This window comes from Panicum hallii, chromosome 2 (assembly GCF_002211085.1).
Source record: "Panicum hallii strain FIL2 chromosome 2, PHallii_v3.1, whole genome shotgun sequence".
Classification (NCBI taxonomy): Eukaryota; Viridiplantae; Streptophyta; class Magnoliopsida; order Poales; family Poaceae; genus Panicum; species Panicum hallii.
Genome location: NC_038043.1, coordinates 47,470,311 through 47,497,674, shown reverse-complemented (window position 1 = coordinate 47,497,674; position 27,364 = coordinate 47,470,311). Strand labels below are relative to the sequence as shown.

Below are 27,364 nucleotides of genomic sequence, written 5' to 3'. Positions count from 1 at the left end.
CCGTACCGTGCGTTTTTTGCCCCACTGGTCACTGGCCGTTAGCAGTGCAGAGCCATAACTCCAGGCCATGACCTGTTGACAGGCGCCACCGTGGAGGTGGAGCTTGGACTGGTCCTCGTGCCTTCGTACCAGCGCCAGTGCTACTGCTACCACAGTAGCACGACGTGTCTATCTGGCCAGAAGCTTTGGACCACGCAGCAATCAGCAATGCTGATACTCTGGGACCCAATAGTTCCTGCCGAGATCAGGAACAGGTCGAGGAAAAAAAAAGTCCACGCCCCACATTGGAGAAACGGGAATTGGAATGCGACTGTTTTGACCGTAACACCCATCCGGTGTGCCAGCGTAAGGAATTCATAAGCAGAGTTCTTCAACCTTAACCTAGTACTCTACAGTCCTACAAACGGAATGTTTAAACACTAGAACACTTTTGTATCTTAATGCTGGTTCAAACGGTTCGTCCAGCTGAGCAGGGCATCTCATCTGGAGCAAGATGGAATCTGCCGCCTTGCCTAGAGTGCAAGCGAGTGCGGACAAACACCACGCTGTTGCAACTGGTGGCGATACGGTGGCGGCGGGCATGGGCGGAGCAGAAAGGCGACCGTTTTCTATCCAGAACCGCACGGCCTCCCACCGGGCCGTACGGGTTAGTTTACTCTGTTCGCGGCCGGTTCATCCAGAGCTATAGCTCCAACCACTGGTCCGGCACTGGCGCCTCGCGTAAACAAGACCGTCGTCTAGCCGTTGTTTTGCTTGGGCTCAGGCGCTCCCCTTCTCCCCTCGGCCTTGGTTCGTTCGTCTTCTGCTCTTGAGATTTGCCGGTAAGTGCTCGGTAACAGGGCCCGGATCGCGTCTTGTTCCTTGTACCGTCACGTCACGTGGATCCTGCTGATGCGTTGTTGTTGCGTCTCCTTGGCGCTTGGTCATCCTACGTCGCATGATTCTACGAGGAGCAAGCACACCGTTGCCGTTGCTGGCTGCTGCTGCAGGCCGGCGGTCCCATATTATCCGGTCATCTGGCGTGGCGCTTTCGCCGGAGCGCGCGCGCACGAGCGACTGAGCGAGCCCCACGCGCTCCACGGCCACGCGCTTGTGGAAGCAGCGGCAGCGCCCCCAGGGTCCACCAGCCGAAACGCAAAGGCCTGCACCGTCTCCGTCCGGCGCCGGGCCTCGCGATCTCCACGGCGAGCGTCGTGGCCGGCCCGCAGTCGCGCCGCTCTGCACCGACGCCGGGCGGGCGGCCAGGCCAAGGCAACCCCATTGATGATGATACAGGAAGTCGGCAGGGGACCGAGGAGACGTCCAGGTCCATGCGTTTGTAGGCGTTGCGCACGGACGGCCCAAAGGCGTATCCTCACCAACCGCACGACCGTGTAAGTGGGCCACGGTCCGGGGCAGCTCGGGCGCGTGCAGGAGTTGAGCTCTTCTCCCCCGGTATACGCCGAGCGCCCGACCCAGGGAGTTCGAGACAGGAGCACATGCCTACGACGACTTTGGTGCCAGAAACGTTGATCGTTCTGCAAATCGTATGGAACGGAAGTTCCGAGTGAAACCCGCTAGCACCCTCACGAAACACAAAGTCTCTTTGGCAAGCGTTCGTACCATGTCTCCGGGGTGCCTCTGAACGCTCTTCTTTCCCCCCCTCCTCCGGCATGGTAGCGGGAACGGGAAGAGAGCAAGTGGCGATGGACCACCAAGCAGGTACGAGTACCGCGCGCCGCCACTTGGCTGCCCGGGAGCAGCCTAACGAACTCACTCGGTCACTCCCCCGGAGAGGCCGGAGCACATGGCGCCACCGTTGCGGCACGAGCTAGCAGCAGCGGTTGGTAAAGAAGAATGGCAGGCCGGGCCGGCTCCAGCGCACGATGGCGGCAGGTGGACACGCAGAATAGTAGTAGTAGAATACTGTCGCGTGTCGACTACCAGTAGCCGTACCGACCGATCACTACGTATAATCCACCGGCTGGCGCGGCATTACGCGGGGGGGGGGGGGGGGGGTGGTTACGGGGTGCCAATCACTCGCCGGCTCCGCTCCCCTCGCCATCATTTTCGTTATCGCCGCCGCTAATCATTCCAACCATGCTGTGCTGCCAGGACCTTCACGCCCGTAACGCAACGAGGGGGGGGGGGGATTTGGATTCGGCGGAGCGAGCGCGAGTTTGGCGTGAAACTCGCACCACATTTGTGCAAAGTTCACAAGGCAGGCTCGATCTCTTTCTCGAGCGGATAACAAAGGTGTTGGGTGAATAAAGAATGGAGGCTCTCGCCGTCTCCCCCCAGCTTGTCTGTCCCTGGCTCCCGCCCGAGGAAAGCAACGGCTCACCGCAACAGTTACCACCACCCACCCACCCCACCACACCACGACGGGTGACTGCCCTGCTGTTCCGCGCCGCAGCGAAGTGGACGACGCGCCCGCTGGCTGCCCGCCTTGCGTGTGTCAGCTCGCTACGGTTACTACTGCTAGCTGGCCCCCCACTCCCTCCTCGCCGCTCTCTCTCTCTGCAATCTCTCCACTCCATCCCAGCCAAGAAGAGAGAGAGAGAGAGAGAGAGAGAGATTCGTCTCGCTCTGGTTCTCTCGAGCGAGCGAGCAGGCGCGGCCAACGCCGCGGTCCAGGGCCGGAGCCAGCCAAAGGCAACGAGAGGAGGGGGAGTGGCGCCTGGCGGAGACCGGAGGTCCGGAGCGGGAGGAGAATCCTTGACTTGTTGTTCTCTCGGATGTGACGCGGGGGCAGCCGCGCCCCTTCCCTCCCTCCTCTGACCCGGCCTGCGGCGTCGCGCCCTGCCCGCGCTCCAACTCCTGCAAGGCTACAAGTGCTGCTGCGCTTTCCGGTTCGTGGTTCGTCAGCGAGGGCGGAGCTGCGCACCGAGGGTGCCGCGAGTGGTGCTGGCGGAAGGACTCCGCCCCGGCGTATCGGGTTCCTCCGGCCTCTCCTCTTCCGTGCGCCCACAGCAAGCCGGACGAAGAGAGCGGAGGAGTGACCGCTAGGCGCCCGGAGTTCCGCCGAGAGGTTCGCTTCCTCCGATTCCTCCTGCTGCTAGTCAGTGCTTTCCGTCTCATCCCCCCGTGTTCAGAGATTTCTCCCTCCCCTTTCCTGTTAGAGCGCTTGCCGCGATAGGGACCGAATTCGCTTTGCTTTTGCCTTTGCCTTTGCACTTGCCATGGCTTGCCGCTTCCTCCGACCAGGAGAAACATTTGTTCAGGACACCCATGGGGGATTGGTCACTTGGTTGGCGGCTGAACTGAGGCGGACGGTTGATTGCGAAGTGTCTGCTCCTTGTTACCCCCCTGCTAATCGCTTTGCTTCGAATTTGGCGGTTGTTTAAGGTTGCCGGAATTGATAGGGCAACCAGCAGTGGTAGTACTTTGCGCAAGATTTGGTTGGTGATGTTCTTCCACTTTCTCACTGCTCTCTTTTTTTTTCAAGATTTTCTTGTCCTGAGAAAAGCTGGTTTGCAAACGACAGGACCACCGCCGCCCACATTGAATTTGATGCCATGATTGTTAAGTAGTATCTCTTGGTGTTTGTTGAGTATGTTTCGGTTCGGACCCAATTCAATTCCTTACAAGCAAAGACACATATTCCCCAGACGTACTCCCTCCATAACTTGCATTCCTAGCAGCGTCATTTTTTGCATTTTCACCTATGCGCGCGTTTCAGGACGATTCTGGGAACTTCGGCTATTTCCATTGGATTGGTTTGCTCAATTTTCTTCCTAGCATGCTTTCTGAAACTAATGTTTGCCGCCGTGCATTTCTTGCTCGATTTTCTTCTTCGTACCCTTTTTGAAATTATTGGTTGCCGCTGTGCATTCTTAAGATTCCATCCCGTACTTGCATTGCCTTGTGATTCTTGGTATGAGTAAATGCAATCCTCAGTGCCTTGTGAGCCAGGTTTCTGCACACTACACCCACGAAAAAGTTGCAACCTTTAGTGCATTCAGGGGTGTTGGGTTTCACTTTTGTTAGGAATAGCCAGACTGCCTGCCAGATTTAGTTCCAATTTTTCATGCCTTTATTTTGATAATTCCTTTGTGGGATTGAGCAGAGTAATGCGCTTAAGGAGTTACAGCAATGGCTTCATTGGTACCTGGTGTCCTTGTGAAGCTCCTGCAGCATATGAACACCGATGTTAAAGTCGCCGGCGAGCATCGGTCCTCGCTCCTTCAGGTTGTCAGCATTGTTCCTGCACTCGCCGGGAGTGATCTTTTTACCAACCAAGGGTTCTACCTCAAGGTGTCAGATTCATCCCATGCGACCTATGTTTCCCTTCCAGAGGAGCAGCATGATCTTATCTTGAGCGACAAGATTCAGCTGGGCCAGTTCATCCATGTGGACCGCCTAGAGGCAGCCACTCCAGTTCCCATCCTTAGAGGAGTCCGGCCAGTTCCTGGTCGCCATGCTTGTGTTGGCACACCCGAGGATCTTGTGGTAACCAGCTCCTCGAGTTTTCATGGCAGCAAGAAGACGCAACCAACAAATGGATTGAAGGATGCCAGCAGCTTGTCTCTAGAAAAGGAAACGAGCAAATTGGAGAAAATAAATGCTTCACGCAAGCCTACTGGGGCGGAAAATAAGAAGCCGATGCTCACCAAATCAAACTCTTCACTGTCAAAACAAGCTTTGAATGGGATTGGTGGTAGTAAGAAGGAATCAGTTAAATCAAAGGTGAAACCAACTATTACTAGGTCAACACCTTCATCTCCAACCAGTGTCTATTCTCTGCCTGCATCCTTCGACAGATTCTCTGATGATCTGAAACAGAGAAACAAAGTAAAAGGAGCTGAAAAAGCATCATCTTCTAGGCTTTCCTTGTTAGAAAAGGCTGCTTCTGTTTTGAAGGTTACTACTGCTGGGAGGAAGTCCTCTGCCAGTAATCCGATCAGTAGCTCTGTGTTGAGTATTAGATCAGGGCCAAAGGCCTTAAGAAGAAGCTGGGAAGGAAACGTGGATATTAAAGGAAAAGGCAATTCAGAATCAAGGACACTGAAACCTGACAGGAAGTCTGATAACAAGATCCCTGTGGTATGTAATATATTGACTCTCCGTCGGTTATATAGATAACCGCACCCTATGCATTTAACTTATGTTATTAGTGATCAGTGATATCCACTACATCTCTTGAGGCTGGTTCAACTTTTGGAATTTCCAGTGTCAATAAATAATGGAACCTGTATCTCATCATATCTGTTTATTAGTGTCTCGTCTATGACATCGTGCGTAGTAAGGAAATGTGACGTCATTCTTCTTCTTTTCCCCATTTGCATGAACCACTTATTTTCCTCAAAAAGTTAAAGAAGATAATATGTATGTTTTTAATATGCAGACTCCTAGACAAAAATCACCAGTGGATGAGAAGGTGTCACACAAAGATGACAGTTTGATTCAGAAAGCTGGTAGGAAGAGCACCGCAAGTGCTCCTTCAGACGATGCCGACAAAACAGCTAAGAAGCATACTCCTACTGTAAAGAGAACTTCTGGGGTTTTGGGCAACTCAAATGTTACAAATTTAGTCAAGATTCCTCCCAACAGCAAAAAGCTAACAGATGCAAGCACTTCGTGGACATCACTCCCTCCATCTCTTGCCAAACTAGGAAAGGTATGGCAAAAGTTCATTGACACAATTGGTTTGGTTTTAAACTTTTGCTTGCACAATAGTTTGAAAGATCAAGCATTGGTGGACATTTTAATTTTAAGTTGGCCTACCATGTCGTATGTGACAGGAGCTTCTGAGGTACAGGGAATCAGCACAGATGGCTGCTGTTGAAGCCATGCAAGAAGCTTCAGCTGCGGAGAGCTTGCTCAGATGTTTGAGGTACTTTTTTCTTCTGGACACAAGCCCTGCAATCATGTCAAGTTTTGTATGTTTTCTAGGTACATTTTTTTATTGGTAGGCTGCGACATACCGTTTGATATATTCCCCATGACTCTGCTATTCAATCCGTTCCTTTATCCCTTTCTTGTACCTAATGCTTGCGTTCTTTTAGAAATGCAATTTTATTCTGTACTTAATTTGGGCACAACATTCGTAGCTTATTATAGAGGCATGTTTTGACATTTAGATGGAATTACATGGTTGATGATCTGTCTATTAAAATATAATAGTAGAGAATCTTGTGATTTGATTGGGAAATCTGGCATATTTTGCTAGCTTCTATCCAATTATGCAAAGATATGGCACCTAGTGGTGTCAGCGTACTCTGCCTTCAGTTAATTCAAACTAGAAAATTTGTCGGTATGAATCAACCTTCTACTGAATTTCCAAGCTGGACTTGCACTTCTGTGCTCTCCAGCTACATCTTTGTAGTTCAAATGCTGCATCTTCTGCTATTCCAGTATTCTGGAAATCCTTTCATAGGAATGAGTCAACTAAGCATCAAGGGCAAAGTCTTACGAAAGCCTTCAAGGGTTTCACATGCATCTGGCCGTAGACAGCCTTGATTGCCTGTTCCCGTGCTGACGAACATGCTAGATACAGGACAGGTGATCCGGCGCCAGGACAGGTGGTATCAGCTGTGCCTTTAGCAAAGCCTGCTGTTCATGGTCACATGGTTGGTTTCTGCTTGCGCCTCACTGGGGCAAGATCATGAATAGCCCGCTGGTCTCATGGTCCAAATGTCTGAGTTCAAGCTGTCCAGCATGTTGCAATAATGCTATCAACCAGCTCGGTTGCTCCCTTTTGGAGCTTGAGACCCATGCTGATGTGGTCCCTGCTTTCCCATCTTCCTTTTCTGATCAGAGGGTAGGTGTTAGCTGTGAATGTTTTTACAGATGGATGATTAACTGAACTCACATAAGTTAATCTAGACTTTGGCATTCTGAGTTACTAGTGTCTGCCAATCTGGGCTTGCTAGTAAGTACAAGTTGCAGAAGGTACAACATCAGAGAACGAAAAAGTATTATGGTATACAGGTTTGCATACAGTCGTGGCCTTGGCGCGTGCTGCGTGTTAGTTTTTGCTTGTTGGCTTCAACGTGGTCCAGGACATGGATCGACATGTTTGCGAACTGTCTCCGGGAACCATGCTATTGCACTGTATAATGGTGCTTACAGATTTTGCACTGGACAAACAGGAAGTTTCTCCTGCTGTACTTGGAGGAACTCCATGCTGCTGTCTTCTACTAAAAGCACCTGTTTATTTACATTGCTAGCTCCACACGTTAATCATGTGCTCGCTAGTGTTGAATTCTCTGTACAATGTCTAGATTTCAACTTGATGCTGAACTCGTGTTACAGAAATATGTCGGGAAGTTTACACCAAGAGCTGTAGCACTGTGCCATTTTTAGCTGTATTTTTTTTCATGTAGTTTTGGTTCTATAGTTACTGACCTTGTCTGCCTTGTGTCTGCTGGAGCAGTTCGTACGCCGAGGTGAGCTCCACGGCGGAGGAACAGAACCCTCAGCCGTCCGTGGAGCAGTTTCTCACCCTCCACGCCGCGCTTTCGCGGGCAACAATGATCACCGACACCCTCACCAAGCCTACCACTTCTGCTGCCTCGCCGGACCTCTCGGCGGCCAGTGACGCCGGAACGGTGGCCTCGGCCACCGACGAGGAGGCCGCGGCAGTCGCGGCCGAGCGGCGGAGGCGAGCAACATCATGGGTGAGCGCCGCTCTGGCCACTGACCTGTCCGCCTTCGGTCTGTACAACCTCAAACCGGCCCCCGCCACGGTCTCGTCGCCGCTGGCCGTGGTGGTCGTCGACGAGTCATCGAAGCCGGCTGCGGCCGCGGCCACGCCTACGAAGTCGTCGCCGTCGCCTAAGTCGCGGATGTCCCCAGCGAAGGGGAAGGCAAGGACGGGCCCTGGCGCTACGGCGGCCTCAGCTGCGCTGACGACGACGCCCGCGCCGCCGGAGTGGGAGAGGGGAGGAGGCGCGGAGGAGAGGGGCGAGCTGGCGCGGCGGCTCGGGGAGGAGTCGAGGGGCTGGTTCCTCGGCTTCGTGGAGCGGTTCCTCGACGCGGACGTGGCGGCGGCCGCGCCATGGGACCGCGAGCGCGCGGCCAGGATGCTCCCGCAGCTGAAGCGCGTCAACGACTGGCTCGGCGAGATCGGGAAGCGCAGCGAGGCTCCTACCCCGCCGCAGCCGGACGCGGACGGTGAGGCGACAGCCGCAAGCAGCGCCCCCGTCGCCGCGAACGGCGGCTGCGGCGTGCCCGAGGAGACGATCGAGCGGCTAAGGAAGAAGATCTACGAGTATCTCCTCACCAACGTCGACTCCGCCGCCGCAATGCTCGGCGGCGGCGGCGGGCCGACCGCGCCGGCGAACGGGAAGAAGGGCTGACGCGTGGACGGGAGGCCCTAATTGGGCCGTTAGTAGTGTGAAATTTGATTGGGCCAGAAGAATGGGCTTGGCTAGCTAATGTAGGCTTCCTTTTGTTTTTTTACTGGGCTTTTTACAGAGAGAAAAGAAAAAGGTGATGAAAAATTGACTTGTATTTATCACTGATGTCGACTGGGTGACTCTGAATTAATTATATTGCTCGATTGGATGGGTTTCTTCTGATCTTTCGAGGCTGGAAAGTGATTCCTTGCCTGAAGAATATGGGTTGTTCGTGATTCGCCCTCCACCCAATCCACCTTTTCGGAGAAGTAATACTAAACCTCTTTGACCTTCGGAGTAACCGAGGGAAATCTCTTCGTTCTGTCACGTGCTGATCTGTATGACGGTAGTCACCGTGGCAGGGCATTTGTAATTTTTTTCATTACCAAAGAAAAACACCAACAAATCTGTGTGCAAGCCTGTACGGTACGGGGCCATACGGGAGCACGGAGCATCCTGAAGACAAAAAGACCGAGTCCACCAGAGCTTTGCGCATAGAAAATTCGAAGCGAATCGCCACAAATTCCCCGTCTAAAAAGTGGTGGCACGCGCCGGCCGTGCACCGCGCCCTTGGAGAACACGCGGCTCCGTCCAACTGTCCCAGCCGAGGAACGATCACGGGCGCCTGACGTCGGCCCCACGCCACGCACCGCTTCGCGCCCCGTCGGCCGCCGTCGATGAGCCCACGGACCGTCCGGATCGAAGCGGGCCCGGCGCGGGCGAGCCAGCGCCATCACAGCCGGCCAAACCCTCTGCCTCCTTTCCCACTCGTCCCCTCCTCCCCTCGCGGTGCCGTCCTGCCCACCCCTCCCCTCTCCCCTGTCTCTCTCCTCGCTCCCCACGCCACGCATCGCCTCGTCTCCTCGGAAGCCGGCAGCGCCCCGCGAGCACGGGAAGGGAGGGAGGAAGCGGAGGGAGCGGGGATGAGGATGCTGTCGAAGGCGTGCTCGATCGTGGCCTCCTCCCTCCCGCGCTGCTCCTCCTCCTCCGCCGCCCCCACGGTCGCCCCTCTCTCTCTATCCCTCTTCCTTTGTCGCGGTGGCCCTCGGCGGGGGTTTGGATCTGGGGTCGGGATTTCCGAGGGCGCGCGTTGCCGCGGACTGCAACTGCCTCGGTTCCAGCCAACGGAACTCGTCTGTTTCGCACGCCGGCCCCTGGCTTCCCGCGTAATCGCGGAATGCGCCCAGTCGTTTATCGTTTCTGTAGTTGTTCCCTTTGAGGCTTTGCTCTAGCTAATTTTTGTGTGAATTTGCGCGGTATGGAGGTGGGATTAGTGTTTAGACGCCGTAACTTCGCTGCGTCTGTAGTTCTCTGCGAGTTCTTAGCTGTGAGAAATTTTGGTCTGCTTCTGTTGTTTTGCAGATGAGGGGCCAGCCGTCCTTGCTGCCGAGCGTGCGGAAGCAATGGCTCGGGAAGCCGCTGCTGTACGGGATCGGCTCCCTGTTGGTCATGCCCCTGAGGACGTTGCACGGAGTAGGGCGTGTGTTTGGCGCAGGGAGGTTCCTCTGCAACATGACCAGCGTCTCATCATCCCTGCAAATCGAGCTTGTAAGTGCTCCTAGCTAACCAATGAGTTGTTATTTCAGACTTAATGTTGCTGATGTTTGTATAACACCTGTCAATGTAAGTGCCTTGTTGCTGTAATGATATAGGAGTGATCTGTAGGACAGAATTCAGCAGTCAAAAAAGTAATTTCAAGGAGGGACTTTAAAAACTAGTTGTGATGTGTTCCTTAGAATTGGATGGAATTACTTTGTAAAAATAAACACAAGGTCATAAGACCAATTTTATTAGGAAAGAGCTCTTATTCTCTCTTATTATTTTTCCATTCCATCATTTATTCCTTTACTCATGCTTGGCTTTTCATCTTTCCTCTACCTAACTACGATGATATGGACTAGGCACCTTAGACTGTATCTTTATGACCGACATTGTCAAATATCAAGCACAAATTGATGGGCCACATAATGTGCATATCATTTGTTCATAGCTTCTTCCACACAGATTGGCTACCCTTCATAAGATGGAAGCATAAAGAAATTGCAGGCATTGTTAAAAATAGGAAAAACTGTAAAAGAACCAGAAACAATTCATTTTCCAAAAGGCTTTTGATCATCAGTTTTTAGCACAAACTTGTTGCTCTTTACATATTGCTCTTCCTACTACGTGCTGCCTGTAGATTTCTTGTCATTCAATCATATTACTGAGCATCCCTAAGTATTCATCACCAACTATTGTTGTCTCTGTGCAGGTACCATGCCTTCGAGATAACTATGCATATATCCTGCATGATGTTGATACTGGAACAGTTGGAGTGGTCGACCCTTCTGAGGCTATGCCTATTATAAACGCATTGGAAAAGAGAAATCAGAACTTGACCTACATACTGAACACCCATCATCACTATGACCATACTGGTGGAAACTTGGAACTGAAGGCAAAGTATGGTGCAAAGGTATAGATTTGGGCTCTTTCCGTTCTTCTTTTCTTTTCTTCCATTGTTTAGCAACTCTGAGACAGTGCATGACACAATCAAAATGTATTGTTAAGAGCTGAACTGAATTCTATAGGTCTATACTCAAGGATGAGCTTACAATGAACATTTTATATTGCCATCCATTATACTTATCAGCAATGTATCTGTCATATTCTAGCTGATTATTCAAGAAAAAAAATTCAAGCTGATTGATAATTTTCAAGGTAGTTGAAATTTAAAATCCAGCAGATAATAATAGTTGTTCCTCAAGTAGTCAAATACATAATGTGAAGTGTTGATAGACATGTCATCTGCTTTCATCTTCTAACAATTTTACAATCATAATCATTTTCCTTAGGTTATTGGTTCTGAAAAGGACAGGGATAGAATTCCTGGCATTGACATCACTCTTAAGGAGGGTGACACATGGATGTTTGCTGGTCATCAAGTTCTTGTACTGGAAACTCCTGGGCATACATCAGGTCTTTCATTAGAATTTTCTTCTAACTCATTCATGTTCGCGCTTATGTTCAATTAGAATGTTTTAAGTGCAACTCCTGCAACGTACCCAAAGGCTTCTCATCACGTCAACAACAACAACAAAGTCTTTTAGTCTAAACCCTAAAGCTTAAGGGGGAGACTCATATAGGCCACCAGCAAAAAATGAAAAAAAAGGAAACATGAGAAGCTTCTTATTACATGGGAGATATATTTTACACTAACATTAGGAGAACAATGTGGTTCTGTTCGTGGAAGCTGAGGGATCCCCCCCCCCCCCCCTCCCCCCTCCTTTCTGCATTACGAGTGCACTGAAAGTTTCTCATTACATTGCACACTTTACTTACCACATCCGTGTAACTGTTTCTCCCTTTTTTCCCTAGCACTTATTTTAAAATATACATATTGTGCTAAACATTGCTGCTATGTTAAAATATGTAAGTTGTGGCAGACAGGCAGTGCCTGTTCCAAGACATGTTCGTAGCAATTGAGGCTCGTTTGTATTTCTTAGGAAAAGCAAACAGCGTGCCCTGAAAGTTTCTCATTACATTGCCCACTTACTTACCACATCTTATGTTTATTTATTTATTTTTTTTGCAAAAGAAGTTACTAATGCAATTTCTTTCACTTTGTTGACTTTTCATGTATTTCTATCAGGTCATGTGTGCTATTATTTTGCTGGTTCTGGAGCCATATTTACAGGTGACACTTTGTTCAGTCTATCATGTGGAAAGCTTTTTGAAGGGACTCCACAGCAGGTTTGTTTTTACTGGCCTGCAAATGCTTCCATATTCATGTTTATTGTAATAAGATTCTTAAAATTCGGTTATGTGTGGTTCATGTTTTCTACTGGACTTTGTAAGAAGCTAGATCTTTTCTAATTGCGATCAATATGCATATTGTTGGAGCTTCTTATTTTTTCAGTATGATTTAAAATATGCCTAAACTGCTATTGGAACCTATAAACAACGAGCAAGTAAAATACATTATATGAACCTGAAAGGTTAAGAAGGGTTTATGAACTTGAATCACCGAGTCCTTCGCACTTTATGTTCAGTATTCTACTTATGTTTATTTGAACATCAAATGGGGACGGTTGTAATCAAATCTAACTTCTGGCATGTTGGACTTCAATCATTTAATATGAATTTATAAGGTTGTGAACTCTTGCTAGTTTTGTTGATCATGAATGGTTCATGCATTTTCCTTTTGCATAGATTTATGTGACCATTTTCATGCATTTTCCTTTTGCATAGATTTATGTGACCATTTTATCTTATTTTCAGATGTATTCCTCGCTTCAGAAAATTATAGCTCTGCCTGATGAGACGAAAGTATACTGTGGACATGAATATACTTTGGTCAGTAATTTTTCATTTCAGGTCAAGAAATTTTCTGTATTGACAACCCATTATTTAATGCTTAATGTTCCTCTCTGCAGAGTAATTCAAAATTTGCCCTGAGTGTAGAACCAGGAAATAAAGAATTACAGGAATACGCTGCAAATGTAGCTGAGTTGCGCAATAAGAATATACCTACGGTAATATGGCTTATTCCGAGTCTTCATTTGATAAGCTAATGCTTCTTAAACATGATGTTATACATTTATTGCTTCGGTTACTTTAGAAGTACTTGATTCCATCTTTCTTGTGTACATTTCTGAATGCAAGATGCTTACAATTTTCCACTGGTGGGATTACTGAACATACTTAAGTGGACCGTATTTCCACCTCTTCCCTGACTTTAATCCAAATTCCATGTTTACCAGGTGCCAACAACAATTGGGATAGAAAAGCAGTGCAATCCTTTCCTGCGGACCGCCAATCCAGAAATTAAGAGAACTCTGTCCATTCCAGATCATTTCGAGGAAGACCGTGTGCTTGAAGTTGTGCGTCGAGCAAAAGATAACTTCTGACTAACAAAAGGAAATTCTCGTGACATGACCATCTTGTTAAAGTTCGGACAAAGAAACCCCCGAGACACAAGAAATGTAGGAAAGAAAGGTATATAAGTTTGGGCTAGATTTTGAAATGGTTCGGCAAAATTGTGTCGAGTGTATGTAGCTTTGGCAGTGCTTTTCTATAGCAGCCAGTGATTTTTTTGTCTACTACAAATGAACATGTTCTGCTATCATCTACTCTGTAAAAAAATGTGAGTTAGCTGTTCGATAGTTAATCTCAGTTCTTGCAGTTCAATACGTTATTTACTTTGCTGTATTTGTTGTCTTGAACTCTTGATGGTCTGTTTGACAATGGTGAATACTCGTTGAATGTACTGATGCTGTGGCATTGCATGAATCCAATGTGTTTTTGAAGCCACATGAATCCGGGACCAACATTTCATTGCTTGGTAATGTACTTCTAGGCTGCTTTATACGAAAGGTACATGCAATGTGTCCTTTGCTTGATGGCATGAATGGCAAGCTTGGATTTTACGTCACATTTTGATAAAAAGTGGTGATCAATCATCAACCATTGTCGATGTGATGCGTCGCCAAAAGAGGAAGCGTAACACGAAGTGTCATGATCCTGGCAAAGTGGCAATCTGAACGGCTTTTAGGTGTTTCCGTCACGCTGAACTCTTGGCCCGTAGTATGAAAGCTTTTCGCCGACGACCAAATTGTCTAATTGACAGTTCATCACCGAACCAGGCAAAAGTTGCACCAGCTTAGCTCTTGTTTTCGCTGAAAGCATGAGGCAGATTACTCTTTGGTTGTCGAAAGAAAGCTTGCTTCCATAGAGCCGTTCGGTGAAGCACAAGTCCAGACTCCAGACGGGTTCGAGCCTGACGTACTCCAGTCTCCAGGCATGCTCCAGTTTTTTCACAGTGGCAAATAAAATTAATTTCAGGAAAAAACAAAATCAGCTGAAAAAGGTTATGAACGAAAACCCCTTGTGCCCCTCCCCATTTCGCCTTGCCCCCCACCTCCGTCCCACTCCCACCCCACCCGCGATGGCGACCGCCGAGGCCGGCCAGACCCCGCGCAAGCCCGCCTGCGCCGTTACCTTCGGCCGCTCCACCCTCCTCGGCTGCCAACTCGCCGCTGCGCTCGCCGCCTCGGGCCGCTGGTCGGCCGTCGCCGTCCTCGACCCCTCCCCTTCCCCTCCCCCACCGCCGGCCTCCCCCCTCGTCCGCCACCACGCCGTCGACCTCTCCGACCCCGCGCGTCTCGCCTCCGCGCTAGCCGGCGCCGCGGCCGTCTTCCATGTGGACGCGACGACGGCAGCCGCCCCCGGGAGCGACGGGTCCTTCCTCTCCCTCCACCGCCTCGCCGCCGAGGGCACGAGGCGGCTCCTCGCGGCCTGCCGCGCGGCCGGCGTCGGCAGGGTGGTGTACACCGGCTCGGCCGACGAGGTGGCCGCCGGCGCCCGGGATGTGGTCAATGCCGACGAGGACTCATTGTCCTACCCTGACAAGGTGTGCTGACTCGCGACATTGCATTTCCTCGGCGTGATCCGATCGGTTTTGGGATCCTTGGTTTTGGAGGAGGTGTCGTGGAGTGATGGGTGCTTGGTTTTTTGCGTGTGCCCGCAGTTTGGGAACGCGGTGAGCGAGCTGAGGGCGCAGGTGGAGATAATGGTGCTGGGTGCGGACGGGTTGGATGGGATGCGGACGTGCGTGCTGCGCCCAAGCAATCTGTTCGGGCCTGGCGATTCGAGCCTGGTGAGGTTTGTTGCTGGATATGCAAGGTCTCCCTTGGGCAAGGTATTCCAAACTGAAAACTACTGGTTTATGTTCTACCTGTCTCCATAATTCAGATTTTGGCACCTCTATTTCGTTGTGGAAGAACTACATATAATTGAAATCGATTAAGATTCTGTTTTGCGTGTTAGCATGGTTAGTGAACTGAGTGGAGCTAAACTACATGGATGCAGTACGTGTTATTTATAGCATGGAGTTTTATGTGCCATAAATGGTAATTTGTTGAATATAAATAGAGCTTTGCTGTAGAAACCTATAAGTTTTCCATTCCAATATGTGATCAAGAATTATGTTACAATTCGTATTGCATTTCTGTGGTTACAAGAGTATGCTAGAAAGCATGTACAGAGTTGGTACTGGTTGGTGGTAATTTTTCTAGAATTCCTCTGTTTTGTTGATCAGTAGTGATTCCAGATCATGAATTCTTAGTTGCCATTTGAATTAATGGATCTGCTAGACTTAACATTACTCTCCCAGTTGGTTCTTGCTAACATCTCTTAGTAAATGGGTCACATAAGCAGATGACATCGGTAGCTGTAATCTTTTGCAGTTGTACTGGACCTAGAGCAGCCTTGGTTTCTGTTTGGGATATGCAATATGGATTTCTATTTATTTTTGCTTTTCAATTATTAGGATCCTTTTAGCTGATGCAGTTGCTTCCACTGCATCTTCTGGAGAGAAAATTGCATATTTGCCGCTTCCACAACTCCAATCTGGGATTTGCTATTATAAAAACATGATCTGCAAACTTTCCCCAAGCCTCATTGATCTATGAAATACTGGCTTTCTTATGCAGTTCCTTTCAGTTTGTAATAGGTGGTGGCGGTAACATGTCTGACTTTACCTATGTGGAAAATGTGGCCCATGCCAATATTTGTGCTGAGCAAGCCTTGTGTTCAAATGCAGCTTCTGTTGCTGGGAAGGTACATTTTTACAGATAAAGGGATATGTTTCCGCAATATTAGTTTTACAGCTAATTCTATGCGCCGAACTTTTACAGCCTTTTTTTGTTACCAATGATGAACCTATGGAAACATGGGAGTTTATGAACTGCATAATGGAAGCTATGGGTTGTCAGAGGTATTTCTCCCTCCCTCTTGGTCCCTCTTTACTCTTTGAAGTCAAGTCGTGAAGTTAACATGTGCTATGGTTTCTCATCCATTTAGGCCCAGGATTAATCTTCCTGCCAAGATGTTATTGTTTGCGGCCTTGTTCTCCAATATGATTCATCACAGGCTTGGTTTTCAAATGTTCTCAACTCCTCTTCTGCATCCAGATACAATATACTTCTTGTCACGCACAAGAATTTTTAACACTTCAAAAGCTAGAAAATTACTTGGGTACTACCCAATTGTATCGTTGGAGGTGAGCTTGTTTTCTTACCATGCTGTATTGCAATTACATACGTTCCCTTTGATCATTTGTGGTACTCCCCATCTGTATTGCTTGATATATTTCTCATAACAGGCACATGAGGCCTCTACAAAGACATTTTGTTTCCTACAATGCAGATGTTGATAACTAATACATTCTAATGTTTAACATGTATCAGGATGGAATTATGAGAACTGTGGGGTCATTTTCAGAATTATCAGATAATTTGGGTTTCTCAAGGAAGCAACGCTCCTGTGGATCATCGAAGGCAGATAAGCTGCTAGGAAGTGGAACAGGTGACACAATCCCTCTTTAGAAAAAAAAATCTCATATTTTTCTGCTTTCCACCAAATTGAATGAACAAGACCCTTGGATACCATTTTTTTATGCAGTTGTATAGAACTCTTTTCATTGTTCGTTACATAGCGATCACTCCATTGTGATTTATATATATCTTCTTTCCCTGTTGACATGTAACTTTTCTACTGCAGCTGCTGATATTCTTCTTTGGAGGGATGAAAAGAGAACCTTTTCATTTGTGACAGTATTGTTCCTGCTTTTCTACTGGTTCCTGCTTTCAGACAGAACTTTTATCTCATCGGCTGCCAAATTTCTTCTAGTGACGTCCCTTGCTCTTTTCACCCATGGTGTGCTACCTTCACAAGTGTACGTATTTTGGTTGTTCAGCTATCTTTTGAGTAGACTAATCTGATGTGGGTGTTCCCTACTTCACTCAGAAGAATTATGCAGTGTATTATGGTTGAGTACTGAAGTTGAACTCCTATTGCAGCTTTGGTGTTACAGTTGAGAAGTTTACCTCTGATCATTTTGAATTGTCACACTCAGCGTTGAGGAATTCGCTTATGTGCCTGGCTTCTGCATGGAATGGGAGCATTCATAAACTGAGGGTTCTAGCAGAAGGCGAAGACTGGAGTACCCTTTTAAAGGTTGGTGTTCAGCTTTATTGAGAATTGTCTCCTGGAAGCTTTATTTCATTAGAATACCCAATTTGATGTGTCATTTTACATTAGGTACTACCTATTAAGTTTGGGCTCCTTGAGCCCACATTTGGTGTTTGAATTTGATTTACTTTGGTGTTTGCTATCAGTGGTCTACATCAAGCATATTCATAAACTGTCTTTTATTTTTTTGACAGTTATGGGATTAGGTTGAGTTATTTTAAAAAAAATTAATATATGCAAACTTTTACATTCCAGATGTTTCTGCAGTTTTTTTTTTTGTCTAAAAGTGATGTATGTGCAGTCATGTTAAGTGATCTAAGGGCTTGGTTAGATGGATATATTTTTGGCTTCTGTTGAGCCAGAAGTGATATATCTGGGGTAAACTGCCTTCATGTATCTAAAATACACTGTTTCTTTCATCATGTTTGGTTAATGTTTGTAAGCTTTGTAAGCTACTCAGTCTAGTTATTGTTAGAAGCAATCATTTATTCCATCTCAGTCAGTTAAGAACTCACCCTTTTTGAATAATCCTTCTTGACTAGTGGTGTTTAGAAGGATCCACAAAATAGCGACAGGTTTCCTCGACCAAAGGATAGGCTTTATTGAAGAAATTCACTATAAATCAATAATGAATCCATAAATGCCAGGGAAAATGTAGCTATTGGTGTAAGAATGGTATTGCGACCAAAAAAAAATGTGTTATAAATGATTGACCAATAGTTTCTTCTGTGTTGCAGGTATTTGCATTTTTGTACAGTATCAAGCTGTTGTTGAACATTCAATTCAGAGTGCTGATGGGTCTTGGTAAGGGATTATCTTTTGCCACTACTAAGTTGTGCTCAACTTACATTTACTGCAGTAGGACAAATTTATCATCTGACTATTCTCCTGTATGCAGTATTGGCATCCTTGTTCATCGTCTTCATAGTCTACGAACAATGTGAGGAAGAAATTGACAGCTTGGTGTCAAATGCTTCTGTCAAAATCAAGTGGCTAATGGACAGAGTAGTCGATCGTTTGCCGGCTTCTTTGAAGGCATATATATCCTAGAGGAGGCATCCATGACCATGACCTAGTTATGCTTTGTTGCTAGAACACATTTCACATACTCTTTGAAGGTGTTGTTGCCATTGTGTTTGTCTGTAAAAATGCCTTAGTTCTTTTGTGCTAACATGTCCTGTACAATTTACCCGAATTTGCTTACTGCTGTGTTAGAATTTGTGATTTTACATGCAGCAATATGATATGCAAAGTTTATGGGTGGTGCAAACGTCGTTCCATTTGTTATGAGATTTCACAATGTTGACTAGCTGCTGTGTTTTTCAAAAAAAGACTAGCTGCTGTGTTTTATGCTCACGCATGGTGTACTCGTACCACACGATCCACATTCATGTATTCCGTACTGAACAAGTTTGGGCTTTCAGGTGGGGCGGGATCGTGTTGCAAAGATTGGGCGTGTGTAGATAGTGCAACCAAGTCTTGGTCTAGCTTCCTCTCACGTCGCCTGTATCGTTCACCTTCCTTCCTCTCCCAATAGCGTTGCCACGTTGAGCCTTGCTCCACAACGTGCCACAGAGATGATATGTTTCGATGGCAATCAAAAAGTAATGGTTGAGAAAAAACTGCTACTCCTATTTCCGATCCGTTGCCATAGTAAAGCAAAATAGGAACCGTGTGTACCACACACAAATTTGAATATTATAGAATGATATAATCTATCATCAGTCTCTATCAACACGCACTAAAGTGGTGTAAAAAACCAACAATCACACAACTCACGGTTGTATGAACCGTACAACGTGTATGCTGATTAAGGTTGCCACCATTTTCAGCGTGCTAGAAAGGTATCAAACAGATGTGCATCGCATCCAAATTAACAGATAGCCGACAGATATATGCATGCAGCCATAAGTTGCAACAATGAGAGCATAGAGGATTCGAAATATTATCGTCCAACAACGACTCATCAAAAGTATCAATCCATGATCCAACCATGCGAGGCAAGCCCTCTTTATTTGGAGAGAAAATTATTTCCAAATTTTATACTTCAAAATACAACGGCGTCGTGCATCACCCGTTTCTTCTCTTTCTCCATCCATTAAACAACAAAGGGCATACATAGATTTCCTTATAAGCGATGGTCCACCACAAATGCTAGTCTTAGGGATAGATTCTGCAAACATGAGTCGCTCTAAATAAATTCCGCATGGACGAGTCATATACGATATGTGCATATAAATAACCAGTCACGCAAGGTAGATCAAGTAGATAATGCGTCACGCCGATAGACAGCATGCAGATATGCAATTAATGAGATAAGTAGAGTCATGCGAGATAGATACATGTAGATATAAATCCTACGAGATAGATATATGCTAATGTATCTCTAAAGGATAGATATATGTGGATATATATACGATCCTCGAGATAGATAACACATATACAGAAATGTAAATACAACAGACAGACGCAATATCCATATGGCTATACACAGGACACACAAGTGCACGAGATATTTTCCATTCAAAAAAGTGCACGAGACATTTACAAATACCTAGTCACCTGTAGAGCACACATGCACCTGTACCCAGACCCAGGTGTGGCGCGGGAAACCTGGTCCGACTGGAACACAGACGCGACCCGATCCATAAGTACGACCCAATCACCCGACCCGCCGTCCATAGCCCTGAGGCCGCTCTCGCTCGCCTGCCTGAAAACTGAACCCAAAATTCCCCATCCGCTCCTAGGGTTCACGCGATCTCCGCCTCCCCGCCGCGCCTGCGATGTCGTCGGAGCCGCCGCCCGCGGAGTCCCCGGAGGCGCCCGCCTCCGCATCCCCTCCGAAGGACGCCGTCGCCAGCGGGGGCGCGGCTGCCGCTGGGGTCCCGGAGACGAACACGCTCTGGGTGGGCAACCTGCCCTCCCATGTGAGCGAGGGCGACTTGATGGCGCTGTTCGCCCCGCACGGCGCGCTCGATTGCGCCCTCGCCCGAGCCGGCTCCCGCAGCTACGCGTTCGTCCTCTTCCGCACCCCCGCCGAGGCTCGCGCAGCCGTCGAGGCCACCCGGGGCGAAAAGGTCAAGGGCGCCGCCATGCGCACCGAGTTCGCGCGGCCGGTAATTTCTCTCGTGCTTTGCCCCACGCTGGGATCTGCTCCCTCCCACCCTAGTTTTCCCCTCGTTGCTTTGCTGCGATTTGTGTTTCCGCGACGTGATTTCTGGGCTAGCTAGGAAAGGTCTGCCTAATTAATGTGTGATGGTAGAGATTGATCTGTAACCTGGAGCTGCTGGTATACAGCAGGCAGTGTTGGTCGAGGATACTGGCCGTATGTTATGTTAATCTATTTGCAGTCAGGCTGATTATAATTTCTTATGCAGTATTCGTTCTCTGTATGATGATTTAAGCACGAATGCAGGATGATGCATAGTCAGCATGACAGCATCTAACTTGCTTTGAAGATTTAGTGCATAGCCTGTATGACATGGTTAATGTTAGGTTAGACTCAGGATTTTCGTTGCTATTTCGTGATAATACAGGACTGGATGAGGGTCATATGTTTCCATTGTTTTGCTGGAACTGGTAAGGATACCAGGCCTTATGGATTTTGTTTGTTGATTTGGTTTTTACAGGCCAGAGCTGTTAGGAATCTGTGGGTTGGTGGCATTAGCCTGTCGGTTTCAAAGGAGGAGCTAGAGGAGGAGTTCCAAAAGTTTGGAAAAGTTGAAGGTGTTGCATTCTCCCATGACCAGACTTCTGCGTACGTCGATTTCGAGAAACTCGAAGATGCAATTTCTGCTCACAGGTCTTTGAATGGAAGAACTTTAGGTGGCAAAGAATTGTGTGTCGATTTCCAGAGGTCCAAGGGAAGAGCGGTGTGTATCCATTATTTACTGGATGTGTGTTTCCTCTATTGAAAGTTTATGGCAGGATTTTCTCATGACAACCTGTTTTTACTGATTTGTATAGGAATGGTCAGAAGCGAGCAGCTTCAATGGTAGAGTATCAGGGCCGTCAGGTGACAAGAGAGGCACTGCCCCTCTAAAGGTATGCTCTGTTTAGATTTATATAGTTGCTCTCATCTCTTTTGTGCTGGTTGTTTTTCTCCCTTATCTGCTGTTGCTCATTATCATGGTCTGTTTGTCTTCCAGGGCTCTGCTGGAACACGGGCGCGAGAAGCACAACCTACCAATATTCTCTGGGTTGGTTTTCCTGGTTCATATAAAGTTATTGATGAGGAGGCGCTCAAGCAAGCTATGACAGCATTTGGTGTGGTTACAAAGATAAAAATTTTCCAGTCAAGGCAGTATGCTTTTGTTGAGTTTGCAAGCGTTGTGGAAGCTTATAATGCTAAGACGAATCTAGATGGCCATCTTTTCGATGATCCCAGGATTCAGATTCTTTTCTCGAACAGTGAGCTTGCACCAAATAAATTAGATAACCCAACATCGGTTTCTGGATTTCCTAGATCAGAAATGTATTCGAGTGATGGTCATCATGGTCTTGGCAGTGGTACTTTGCAAGGGTATGATCAACCAAGAGGAGGAAGATCAAGACATTTTGATTATGGTGGTTTACCTACTCCAGGTGGAATCCTTCCACCACCTGAACCATTTGATCCAAGAGAAGCAAAAAGAATGAGGCTTGATGCCGGTGTTGACTCTTATGATGTAAGGGCAGGCAGCACAAGTCTTTATTCTGCTGGGTTCCGCAATCGTGACAGCTCTGTGCATGCCGAGGGGAGTTCAAGTCCTGCTATTCGAGTCCGTGGCACGGTGCATCGAACATCATACCTTGAGCATTTTTGGCGTGGCAGTATCGCCAAAGGTGGATCTCCTGTTTGCCGTGCTCGTTGTTTGCCTATAACAAAGGGCAGTGATATACCTCTGTAAGTCCAAGCATCACTGTACAAATGCTATTGTTTTATCGAGTTGGTTGTGCATGTTGTTGATCTTAGTTTGCTATTTTTTAATTTTGCAGACCGGACGTTATTAATTGTTCAGCTAGGACGGGATTGGATATGCTGGCGAAGCACTATGCGGATGCTACTGGATTTGATGTTGTCTTTTTCTTACCAGATAGTGAAGATGACTTTGTTTCTTATACTGAGTTCTTGCGCTACCTGGGCTCGAAAAGCCGAGCAGGGGTTGTAAAGGTTGATGCAGGGACTACTTTATTTTTGGTACCGCCATCAGATTTCTTGACAAATGTGTTGCAAGTTGACGGACCAGAGCGCCTTTATGGTGTAGTATTGCATATTCCACAAATGTCTGCTGCTGCTGCTCTCAGGCCACAAATGACTGGGCCAGAACTACAACCTTACTATGATGAAAGGGAAACTCTGCCTACTTCACAAAGAAAGTACAGTATCATTTCTCCCAGTGACAATGGCCATCCTGATGCTGATTATCGTGGATCTTTACGTGAGGAGTCAATGCATCATTTGGGGCACATATCTGGAAGGCCTCGGATGGATGAAGGCCAATCAGTTCAGCCAGCTCTTGCAGGTTTTTTGACAAATCAAACAGCTGCAACACATGTTCAACCTTCAGTCAAGCCTGATATTATGGCTACCCTTGCAAAGCTTATGCCAAGTGTGCAGTCATCACCTCTGGTAAGTGGTCAGATGCCTATGAACTCCACAGACAGACTATCACAGATGCATGATCCATCTATGCTTTCTAAAGTATGGAATCCTGAAAATCAATCTTCAGCTTCAAATTTATCCTTTGGGCAGATTGCTAATCTTCAGCAGCCAGGGCAGCAGTTTAGCAGGCAAGCTTCAGCTGCTCATTTGACAAACTATGGGAGCATGATGGGTGCTCCGGAGCACTCAACACAGCATACTGCTTACAACCCTGAAGTTGCTTTGAACCTACCACCACCACCACCACCACCAATTCCTGCACCAACACACAGTTCTTCTACATTACCATCTCAAGGTGGACACAGTTTGCCCACACAGACAAACCAGCAGCTTTATCAGCCAGAGCAGTATTATGTGCCACAAAGCAACTATGGTCCATTAGCTACGGGTAGCCATTCTAACCTTCAAGCCAGCAATGCTAACAACCCTGCCCCTCCCCTTCCACAAGTAAACCCTGGTCCTCCAGCAAATAATCAGATGGGAAATTTGCCCCAGCTCCAGCCCTCTTCTCATGGACAACAACATTTTGCTCCTGGTACTGCACAAGCTCCAGATGAGGCAGATAAAAGTAAGAAGTACCAGGCGACCCTCCAGTTGGCTCAAAACCTACTGCTTCAGATACAGCGTCAATCTGGAAATCAGTCATGAGACCTAATTATTGCTTCAGGTAAGTCCACCACTCCATCTGATATTTTTGGTTGTTATATATCCTGTCTGCTAATGTGCAAGGTTCAGCTAATCAGTGTTTACTTAATCTTAATCCCAACAAGTGCCATGCATTTGTTAAGTTAAAAATACGAAATTATGCAAAATGGTTATTTTTAGACAATATAGCAGAACTATTACCAGAAAATGACCATTGCTTGGCATCGAAAGATGATGTTAAGTTGGCTTATTAGGCACAAGGCACATCAAACACACTGAAACGTGACACAAGGGTTTATATCACTTCTGATTAGCAACGTTTAGTTGCAATTACAGACAGTTAAATCTTGTTAAGTTAAACAATTTTTGCACACTTGCTTTTAATAGTATTTGCTTGCACACTTATTTTTTTTTGAGGATGCTTGCATAAATGTTGATATCTTCATAATCTTTTTTGTGAGTGTTTTAGCATTACAGTAAACCCAGTATGACAGAGGCATGCTAAAACACTGCATAGCTTACTTGAGGCAATATTAGATCTTTAGAATTGGTAAATGTATGGACATCTTTAATGTAATGGCTTTGTGATATCTATACTTGAGAAGCTTGGGGGTACATTGAAACAAAACAACACGAAAAGCATTCTTCAACAGCTTGGCACGCCGTTTTTTGGTTCTCATGCTTCGGTGGAAATACACATTTCTCATGCCACGATGAGAAACCATAAACCATACAACCGCACTTACATCGCCCTCTGCTAGCCCTGCTGTCGTTTGCGGGACTCTGTATAGCACACATTTACCATGTAGGATCGACCATCTGACCTGGGCTAACCCTGAGACAATCAATATACTGAACAGCGTGCCTGATCGTACAACAATGTGCTTTCCAGATCACCTGCTTAGGCCTTGTAGAATATTTCATCCACTTTCCGAGCCTATCTTTTATTCTGTTAAGGCATCGAGTTTCTTGATTCACTGAAACTGCAAAGTGAACAACCAGTGACTGCGACCTTGATCTCGACTGAACTTTCTTGTTGCTTCGAAACATAGCGTTGTGTGGTATGATCCATTTACCTAAGTTGAAAAGCTACCCATAGGTATCATCAATCCATTTAACTGCGTTCTTTGATTCTCTAATCGTGTGCATCATACCAACGTTTTTGGTTGGCTAGTGAAGGTGAAAAAAAGGCAACTGCAGCCCCAACCTACAGCTTAGGACTAAGGGCGCCTTGTTAGTGCAACCGTCATCGTTAGCGACTATTGCGGTGTCACGTTTTAAGTTTTAACCTTCTGAGAACCAGTTCCGTTCCTGTTCAAGCTACTGTATAAACAAGCTGATTTAGCACCCAGGTGGATCTGGGTGCTGCACCCAACGAAAGTTCAAAATTCTATGGTAACTAGCGGCCATATGCAACAAAATCAACGGTGTCCGTTTTCTTATTCTACTCAAGTAGTCAGGTTCAGGATTAACTGGCCATGTCATGTCTAAGCTCTTCCATATTGCGCCCTGGCTCGTTATTCGCTCGTTCCGGGGATATCCGTCTGTGCGCCGTCCGGTCCAGGTGCGTTCGTTCTACTACTGCGTTCCTCATCGGTAGAACTATCTGCGGCGCGTGTCATATTGTTGCGAGGATCTGACCCACGAAATCATAAAAAATCGTTTGTGCGCAGAGCTTGCCGGTTAAACAATTCGGTTCGTGTGGCGCACGCTCTTTCGACCCCCTTGCTGCTCCCTCGCCCCTCGGTCTCGCTGGGCACAGTCTCTTTTGTTCTGCACTCCACTTCCGCTAATCGTACGGCCGAACGCCCGAACCTCTCCGTTTGCTGGGTAATTCCCGAATAACGAAGACACGACTTTCTTTTCTCGGACGTTTGGGGAGTAAATCGGTAAAACAATGCCAGCGAAGCTGTTGTCGATGATTCGCTTTCGTCTTTTTTTTTTTTTGGAACGAATTGCTTTCGTCCTCTTTTATCGCTGAAGCTTGGATCCCAGTCGTGCTCCCGCTACTGTCTCTTGCGGTCGAATGTCAAGCTGGGCTGAATCATACGGCTCTAGACCGTGCTGTGGCAACTGCAGCTGCAGCGCTTGCTTGACCCAACTGTTTAGGCTTTAGCTCTAACCTCTGTCCATGCAAATGAATGTTGCATACGCTTATGCTTCAGCCGGTTTTCTTAAGCTTGCGACTTAAAAATGGCTTACAAGTTGCACGCACTTGTGGCATTTTTTATGATGCGTATCCTGCAATCGAGTACATTCGTGATTAACAAATATACTATACCCTGAATAATCGTTTCTCTTTATCCATCAGCAACTCAGATTCTTCAGCATTATATGTCTGACAGCAACGTACGTTTGTGTGTAGGTACCCTCAAAAGTCAAATCTCAGTTCGGATTGTCTCAGACAAACAGGGGAAAAAAAAAAGGAAAGAAAGTCAGAAAGATAATCCCAACTCGTTATGCTTCATCTCCTCTCCTGCAGCGCGCACAAGGGAAGCGGCCCATGGTGTCAGTGGCTACTCGTCACCCTCCCGATATGGATGTACTAGTTGATACCCACCTACCGGACAGCGACAGAATAAGCGTAGTTATCCCCAGTTCCGCTTTTCTTTTGAAGACGGGCTTTACCAGAAACGTTCTCTCTTTCTCCTTTTTATTTTCATGTACTGTTTTGATATGGAGATTTCAGCCTGGGCTTTCTAGCCCTATGTTTGCATGGCCTTTTGTGTGGCCTGGTGGTATTTTGTATACTTCTTTCGAAACCATATATTATGTCGTGTCATGCTACACTACTGTGCTGTGTATTTTTTTTTTTTGCTGTTTCTTGATCACGACGGAAGAAAGACTTGTTCATAGTTGAACCATCCAAGGCACACTCGCATCGCTCCGAGGGTTGAGTTGAGAACTTGGATCTCAAACTGTCACAAGGTCAGAAGGTCTGCATGGACAGAGGGGCGGGACAGTGCACCCTTTTTCCTTTTCCCCTTTCTCCTCAACTCAACTATGGGTCTCTTTGGATCTACCCCAAATGGCAAAAGGGTAAATGGTAAAATTTTTGCTCCTGTCACATCAGATGTTTGGACGCTAATTAGAAGTATTAAATGTAGTTTAATTAAAAAACTAATTACATAGATGAGGACTAAATGACGAGATGAATCTATTAAGCCTAATTAATCCATAATTAGCAAAATTACGGTAGCATTTGCTCTTTTGCACTTTGGAGTGTTTGGATCCAAAAGTGCAAAAAAAATGCAAAAGAGTAAAGGTTTTACACTTTCTCTTTCTCTTTCCCATTCATCCGAACAGGCCCTATGAGTGTCTCTTGTTCCGTTATAGGAAGTTTTTCCTCCTCGGATTACATGCAACAGGAAGATTGCTGGCAGCAGAGAATCATTTTAATGCATCCCAAGTGGAAAAATTGCTGAAATTGGCACGCATGTTGTATGACTGACTGCCACAAAACTGATGTTGCCATATATAAAAGTATGAAAGAGAGACAGCCAGCCATACTAGCCTTCGAGTTGCTAATCTTGAACTGTATGCAAAATGAAGAATAAATTGATGAACTTTTATGAGGGAAGATTTTGAAGATCAGGGCCTGATAGCAGCTACATTTACTTGGTTTCCTTTTATCTTTTTTCCCCTAAAGTTAAAGAAGAAATTAAATTGACCTGAACAAATTCTTGTTTTCTTGTTCAGCCCATGCTGTGGTCTCCCATATTCTGTTTGTTTACACAATTAC

At 46.8% G+C, this 27,364-nt stretch overlaps 4 protein-coding genes across 6 annotated transcripts; all 4 read left to right on the top strand.

Annotated features, from left to right (window-relative positions):
• Nucleotides 1–2,441: 2,441 nt before the first annotated feature.
• LOC112881443 lies at nucleotides 2,442–8,504 on the top strand. Its single transcript, XM_025946125.1, has 5 exons — nucleotides 2,442–3,010; nucleotides 4,049–5,025; nucleotides 5,327–5,599; nucleotides 5,724–5,815; nucleotides 7,358–8,504. Exons 2-5 carry the CDS (start codon nucleotides 4,075–4,077, stop codon nucleotides 8,280–8,282), a joined length of 2,241 nt encoding a protein of 746 aa, XP_025801910.1. The 5' UTR covers nucleotides 2,442–3,010; nucleotides 4,049–4,074; the 3' UTR covers nucleotides 8,283–8,504.
• A 585-nt stretch (nucleotides 8,505–9,089) lies between these two features.
• On the top strand, nucleotides 9,090–13,571 carry LOC112882883 (probable hydroxyacylglutathione hydrolase 2, chloroplastic). Its single transcript, XM_025948074.1, has 8 exons — nucleotides 9,090–9,322; nucleotides 9,684–9,869; nucleotides 10,573–10,776; nucleotides 11,156–11,279; nucleotides 11,953–12,053; nucleotides 12,582–12,656; nucleotides 12,737–12,835; nucleotides 13,064–13,571. Exons 1-8 carry the CDS (start codon nucleotides 9,245–9,247, stop codon nucleotides 13,208–13,210), a joined length of 1,014 nt encoding a protein of 337 aa, XP_025803859.1. The 5' UTR covers nucleotides 9,090–9,244; the 3' UTR covers nucleotides 13,211–13,571.
• A 627-nt stretch (nucleotides 13,572–14,198) lies between these two features.
• On the top strand, nucleotides 14,199–18,603 carry LOC112881953 (3beta-hydroxysteroid-dehydrogenase/decarboxylase-like). The gene is made up of 10 exons (XM_025946888.1): nucleotides 14,199–14,712; nucleotides 14,830–15,000; nucleotides 15,804–15,920; nucleotides 15,998–16,077; nucleotides 16,164–16,362; nucleotides 16,550–16,667; nucleotides 16,863–17,037; nucleotides 17,162–17,318; nucleotides 18,071–18,137; nucleotides 18,232–18,603. The coding sequence occupies exons 1-10, from the start codon at nucleotides 14,248–14,250 to the stop codon at nucleotides 18,381–18,383; spliced, it is 1,701 nt and encodes a 566-aa protein (XP_025802673.1). The 5' UTR covers nucleotides 14,199–14,247; the 3' UTR covers nucleotides 18,384–18,603.
• A 1,411-nt stretch (nucleotides 18,604–20,014) lies between these two features.
• On the top strand, nucleotides 20,015–26,414 carry LOC112880164 (flowering time control protein FPA). 3 transcript variants are annotated; one of them, XM_025944665.1, is made up of 7 exons: nucleotides 20,017–20,449; nucleotides 20,963–21,205; nucleotides 21,300–21,377; nucleotides 21,482–22,218; nucleotides 22,311–22,944; nucleotides 23,068–23,644; nucleotides 25,988–26,414. In XM_025944665.1, the coding sequence occupies exons 1-6, from the start codon at nucleotides 20,117–20,119 to the stop codon at nucleotides 23,623–23,625; spliced, it is 2,583 nt and encodes an 860-aa protein (XP_025800450.1). In that variant the 5' UTR covers nucleotides 20,017–20,116; the 3' UTR covers nucleotides 23,626–23,644; nucleotides 25,988–26,414. The 3 variants fall into 3 exon arrangements, with proteins under 3 accessions (XP_025800449.1, XP_025800448.1, XP_025800450.1); XM_025944663.1 differs by having other exon boundaries at nucleotides 20,016–20,449; nucleotides 22,311–23,644; XM_025944664.1 differs by lacking the exon at nucleotides 25,988–26,414 and having other exon boundaries at nucleotides 20,015–20,449; nucleotides 22,311–24,274.
• The last annotated feature ends 950 nt before the right edge of the window (nucleotides 26,415–27,364 follow it).